We start from the raw sequence: 6,939 nt of genomic DNA on the forward strand, positions 1-6,939 counted from the left end.
AACTGAACCAATATGATAAACTGACTGTGTATGACCATTTGGGAGATGAATAATCAGAGGAGTAGTGAGTTTCGTATAGGAGTGAAACAATTGAATGTCTGCACAAATGTGGTTAGTCGCACCACTATCAATAATCCAGTCACTTGAAATTACAGAGGGAGGATTCACACAATTACCTGCAAAGTTGTCCAATTGTGCGAAGTTGATCTTAAGGGGATCAGTAGGTACGTCATTCTGCATATATTTCTTCAATTCTGATCGTACAATGTCCCCTATATTTGAGTAACTTTCCTCTGAAATTCTGGTGCCTTCATCATTAGAAACCAAGGCAGTGAAACTCCTTCCTCTTCCTCCGGATTTCTTCCTCTGTTCCCCCATTTCTCTGTACCAGTCAGGTACACCGTGCAATTTGAAGCAACTATCCTTTGTGTGCCCAGACTTCTGGCAGTGTTCGCAGATTATATGTCTTTTGTCAAACACCTGCTTCTTCTTGTATGGTTGGCTTTTCATTTGGAAGGCAGCTCCACTATTCATTTCCACGCTGCCAACACTAACTTGCATCTGTTTTTCCATCCTAAGTAACATGGAATAAGCTTTTGTGACAGATGGTAGAGGCTCCAACAAAAGGATTTGACTGCGCGCTTGGTCATATACCGCATTTAGACCAACCAAAAATTGAATGAGATGGTTGGATGCAGTTAAATCCGCCATCGCTTTGTTGATACCGCAAGTGCAACCAGCACATATACACTGTGGTGCAGGCGAAAGACATACAAGTTCGTCCCAAAGCCTTTTTAACTTGGTGTAATACTCGGTTATGGACATGTTTCCCTGAGTAACCTCTCCGATTTCTCTCTGCAACTGATAGATCATAGGACTGTTGCTCTCACCATAACGAGCCTCCAACTCGAGCCAAAGTTCGCGAGCGGATGCCACATACATGAAAGACTCCGCCAATTCTTTTGACATACAATTTAATATCCACGTTGTAACCATTGAATCTATGCGATTCCATCTTTTAAATGCATCTGTATTCGCAGGTGGTGGAGCAGTCGTTCCATCTACAAATTCCAATTTCATCTTTGATGTAAGAGCTCGTCTGACAGCTCTGTTCCAAGCGAAGTAATTCGCACCGGTCAATAAGGCTGATACCATCACCATACCAGGGTGATCCGAAGACTGTAACTGCATAACATCAGCATCTCCAACTCCTAGCGATGTCGTATCGTTTCCAAATGAGGTACTTTCATCTGCCGCGGCCATGGCAGACATCTATCTTAACTCTGATCGGAAGTTAAAGGTAGATATGCAGAGTCCTTCACAAGGAAGGCTCTGATACCATGTAGAAAAAGGTAATGAAAGCAAAGCAAACACAAGCCATATGCGCGAGCAAAAGGGAAGCTTTCTTCATTAATCCAAAATCAGATTTTTCTGTACAGAGAACCCATTTAAATACAGTCGGAGAAGATGAGAAACAGAAATAACCGATACCCTCCAACTACCTAACTGACTCAGCGCCACGTAACCGCCATGTGGCATACACGTCACCCAACTAATAAAAACGTAACAGAAGAAAGAGAACGCAAGAAATAAACACGCTTTTATTTTCACAGAGAATGCTTTCATTCTCTGCTCTCTGTGATGCTCATTCTCTGCTCTCTGTGATGCTCCAAGCTGCAGCTAGCGTCAACCAATTCCAACCTTCCTCTCAACACGCTCATCAAACAGCGCGTATTATGTGGAACAATAAGCAGCAAATCTCCGACGATCATGACGATGATTCTTGGGAGGTCCGAGCCTTTGAGGAGGACACCGCAGGCAGCCTAACGGGCATCACATGGCCACCACGCTCCTACACTTGCACGTTTTGCCGGAAGGAGTTCCGGTCTGCCCAAGCCCTCGGTGGTCACATGAACGTGCACCGACAGGATCGTGCCCGCCTACGTGGAGCCCCACCACTCGCCCCTAATAAAGCTACTACATCCAGTGTCCTCATTCCCACTCAACAACTTGGACTCTGTCTCCTCTATTCCTTACCAAACCCTAACGGCGTCCTAATTCCAGCGCCAACAAACGTGGCAATGGATTTTCCATTGATTGAAACAGACAGCGCTCTCTCATCCCATTGTCAGTCTAGCAACACCGAACCATCAGCTTCAACTAGCAATGACAATAACTATCACATTCGTGGCCGTAACATTGAGATGGGCGTCAAAGATTCAACAATTGAAGAGCTTGATCTAGAGCTTCGATTGGGACGCAAATAGCCAGCAGCCACCACCGGAGGAGGGAAGATAAAACTGTTGTTTTTCACCTATCATGTGATTCCATATAGAGATATTACTTTATATGCAAGATTAGTTTGTTTCCAGATTTTCTTCTCCTTTAGTGCACTATTTGATTGATTCAATGTTGTTTGGTTGATACAACTTTGAACGTTTACGAGAATTGAGACAGGTTTTTTACAGTAGATAGCAATATTAGAGGATTAGGTTTTGTGTAAGAATGAGAAAGAAAAGGCAATAAGCTGTGATGATAAAGGTTGCAGCAGTGAAGTGTCATTTTCTAGCATTGAGTATCTGAACAGATGTGTGGACTCGACGTATATTTCCGTGGGGATTATTAGATATGTCATTGCAACAACATTTAATTTGGTCTCATTATGTAGGTGTAGGATAAGAGTTGGGTTAGAAGGATGATCAATTAAGCATATATGATAGGTGAAAAACAACAGTTAGACTGGTGAGATATACCAAGGAAACAAATTCAATAATATAAAATAATTAAAACTTGTCTTATTTTTTAATTTTTTTTCTAAATCTCAGAATTTAAAAATATAGATATAAAAAATAATTTCAAAATTATTTACTTCATTAGGATACTAATTTATTTAATAACATTGAAGATGAATTATATCTATTGGTACAAGTTTAAGTTATATCGTATAATTACAAAATTATTATATTAAATAAATGTATTACGAACAATTAAACGGGTAGATAGAATTCCATAAAGTTTATGTATTTAAAATAATAATTTATTTATTTTATCATTAATTATTTTTAATTAATATGAGGAAAAAATGCAAACTTATTCTTATATTATCTGTAGGGATGGTACTTTTGGTCTATGTCTATTTTGAATTTAAAATTGAGAAGTACAATTAAAAAAAAGGGTAAATTGCATAAACTCCCCCGTATTTTGATTAAATAGCACGAAATCTCTCTGTGTTAATTAATCTATAGCTATAATTCTATACTAATATAAAAAGAAAAAGGACAAAATGCATAAAATCCCCCTGTGTTTTAAAAAATCTGCAAAAAGAACCCTCTTTTTTCAGAATAGGCTAAAAGCTCCCATGTGTTTTTTAAAACTCAGCTCAATCGCCCCCTCTCCGTTAAATCTAACTAACGGTGTTAATTTTTTAGAAAATGACCATTATACCCTTACTTAATATATATTATTTCTTATTTTAGTGACCGTTGGATATTTTTTAATCAAATATTGATCGTTAAATTTAATCAATTAATCTCAACTGTTAGATTTTTAAAAAATAAAAGGTCTAGATTCAACATATTATTTAATTTATATTATATATAAATAATTTAAAATTTTAAAAATATATTATTTTTATATATTAAAAAAAAAACTCACTACCCCACCCACCCTCTTACCCCCCGCTGCCCCCCCACCACCACTCCCATCCCCACCGCTACCCCCCTTCACCCTCGGCTCCCCACCCCCCCCCCCCAAAATCTCATCGCCGGTGATGAGATTTTATTAAAATCATCATATGTCCATAAATTCTTTACCAAATTGAGTCTCGTTAGAATCATTTTGAAGAAATGAGTCCGATGATGGTGGTTTGAGACCGAAATTCGATCAGACGGAGACGAATCGACAGAAAATATGTTCGGCGATTGTTGCTTGAGCCCACTCTCTATGATCGACACAAACTCAAATTGAAGGTATGGAAATGTTCGTCTTGAAGAGAGGATTCTAATAGTACCAGTGGCCGTTGAAAATTTGTCCGAACGAAAGATTTTCTTTCATTTTTTTTATTTTTTAATTATTTTTATTATATTAATTAAAATTTGTTTTAGTTAATTAAGAATATTTTAATTAATTTTAATTATTAAATATTTTTGGCTAATTAATAATAATTATTGTAATTAAATATATATTTTAATCAATTAAAAATAATTTTAGATTCAATAATTAATAATTATAAAATTATTTGAATACTTATTTTTAGGTTTTGAAATGACAAAAGGAAGACACAAAACAAGTCAAAAAATCCTTTGTATATTATATAGACCTTTAGAGGGGTATTTTAGTCCAAATTACCAAACCTCCTATATTTAGGGCCTTGTATTTTGCCACATTCTTAATTAATATACCGAACTATAAATACAATTAAACCCTATTATACTAAATTTTAGAATATCAAGTAATATACATCACAATATCAAGTAAGATCCCAATGGCGATGTTTTGAACAAATCACAGATTTTTAAAATTTCTAAATTATCTAACTATTAGGAATAATAATATTAGTGTACATATAATTAGAGGGAATAACTGGATTTCATACAAAAAATTTATGAAACTAAGGCTTCAGAAACATTAATGGGCAGAAATTATTATTAACATGAGGGGCTTTCTTTGCTACTTTTTAATATATATATATATATATTAGGAATCTTGAGTTTAGCAAATACTTTTGCTTAATATATATAGGAGAATTTGCAATTAATTCAAATAAAACATTCAAAGAATAGATCCAAGCACAACCAAAGTGTCTTGAACATGCATGTCTTAATTCAAAGAACATATATATATATAATGGGACAACGACGCAACTACTTTTGGTGTCTTAGTACATCGATCCAATGCGGGTGGTGAAGCATAAATATGCACACGGAAATTCAAACTGTTCTTGTATTGGATCCATCACTTTAGCATCAATGTCCAAATTCAAACTGTTCTTGCATTCCATCCATCACTTCAGCATCAATGTTTTCAAACTGTTCTTGCATTGCATCCATCAGTTCAGCATCAATGTCCAAATTCAAACTGTTCTTGCATTGGATCCATCACGTCAGCATCAATGTCCAAATTCAAATCACCAACTTCCAAGTCATCAGCCATGCTTTATTAGTTCTGCAAGTACAGCAGGAAGTGGTTGCTGCTCTTTTCATCTTTGTCTTTCGTTGTGCTTATGCCATTAATTCAATCTTAAACTACTGCTCTGTCTATATATACTCTTTCACATCACATACACAACAGCATTAATTGCAACTGCTCGCTGCATTTTTGTTGTTTTCCTTCTCCCTGAGAACTCCCATCTTCACACAACGGAAAGTGCATCGATAATAAAAGTTTGAAAAGTCATAGTAAACATTGCATGTGTCTGATTTCATTTATTATATGGCCTTCGTTTTTAGGACATCAGGTAATTGGACCATGCTTGTTTACTTTTCTAGACAAATTGGGCAAAGCTAAAATATTCAACCCTTTATGAATCACAATACCAGAGGCCAGCCTTCCTAATCCCAAGTTGGACCAAAGAAGAAAAAAGGAAACGGCTGGTTTAGGCCTGAAATCTAAGTAAACATGACCTAAAATTGAAAGATTAAGGAAACAGTATTATTTGAGAAGGACAAATTACAGAGATGTCGCCAAAGCAAGCAAATAGCATTTTTCGTCCCGTAAACTAGGGTTTTTTCACTTTTAATCCTATTGGTTATGAGATTCTTACTTTTGATCCCGCAGCTTTAAAAAAGTAGTAATTTTGGTCCATGAAACGTTTTCATTAGATGTTTAATGAAAAAAGTCATGTGGCCATTAAGTGCGTGTAACCAAAAGTGGTACTTTTAGAAAGTTATAGGACCAAAAGTGTAAAGACTCTAATAGGCACGTGCTAAACTAATGGAAATGTGCCATAGGATTATTAGTACTATTTTTTAAAAGTTACGGAATCAAATTGATAATTTCATAATCAATTTAATCAAAAATAAAAAAGTTTTAAGTTATAAAACAAAAAATGTCATCTCCACTCAGTAGAGCCTCTTACATAAGTTGATGATTTTTGTAATGCTCCGATTCAGCAGTAGGCAATTTGTATAACACATAGGAATGTTGATGATGGTTTTCATAATTCATATTCCCTCAACTGAACTGTACAATTTATGGCTTAATTGGTATATATGTTCCATAAACATAAACCACAAAGGCTGCTAAAATATATATATAGTTCCGATGATCTATACTAAATAAATGGCCTCTCCTACCCCCTAATTAACAATCCAACAACAAAACACTTAAAAAAAAAAAAATTGAGGAGGATTTGGGCACAATTTTTTCAGAATTTGGAATGGCTATGAATTAAGAAAATTAATTTGAATCGGGTTAGGAACGGTTTATTATCCATCATTACAGACGGCGTTTTTAAAATTTGGGAATGGTTGGTGAAGGACCGTTCCAAATTGAAACAATTGTTGTAACACATTGATGGTAATCGTTCCTAATATTGTATTTAAATAGAAAAAAGTATTTTTTTTTTATTGAATAACATTTAGAACGGTTATGTATTTTAATTCGGGTTATTTTTGGAACGGTCTTTGTACTACTCATACCTAAATTTTGAAACTATATTTATTTTTATTGGTGATATATTTAGGCACGATCATTTGAATATATAGTGGTCTATTTTTTAAATTATATTAGGCACGGTGTATTTTTTGTTTAGAACAGTACATTGTAATTATTTTAGGAATAACTTTTGGAACACAATATGGTGCATAAATTTGTTTGAGCTGCAATACATTTAGGAACTATCTATTTAGGAACATTTTTTCAAAACTGGTAGAGCCATGGTTTTAGGAACGGTCCTTTTTTTAGATTTGTAACACTATCTTTACAATTACTAAAATCGTC

At 35.0% G+C, this 6,939-nt stretch overlaps 1 protein-coding gene across 1 annotated transcript; it reads left to right on the top strand.

The window, feature by feature from the left end:
• The first annotated feature begins 1,616 nt into the window (after positions 1 to 1,616).
• On the top strand, positions 1,617 to 2,267 carry LOC105165160 (uncharacterized). The gene has a single exon (XM_011084065.3). The coding sequence runs from the start codon at positions 1,617 to 1,619 to the stop codon at positions 2,265 to 2,267; it is 651 nt and encodes a 216-aa protein (XP_011082367.2).
• Positions 2,268 to 6,939: the final 4,672 nt, after the last annotated feature.

This window comes from Sesamum indicum, linkage group LG6, assembly GCF_026168435.1.
Source record: "Sesamum indicum cultivar Baizhima isolate 11 linkage group LG6, ASM2616843v1, whole genome shotgun sequence".
Taxonomy (NCBI): domain Eukaryota; kingdom Viridiplantae; phylum Streptophyta; class Magnoliopsida; order Lamiales; family Pedaliaceae; genus Sesamum; species Sesamum indicum.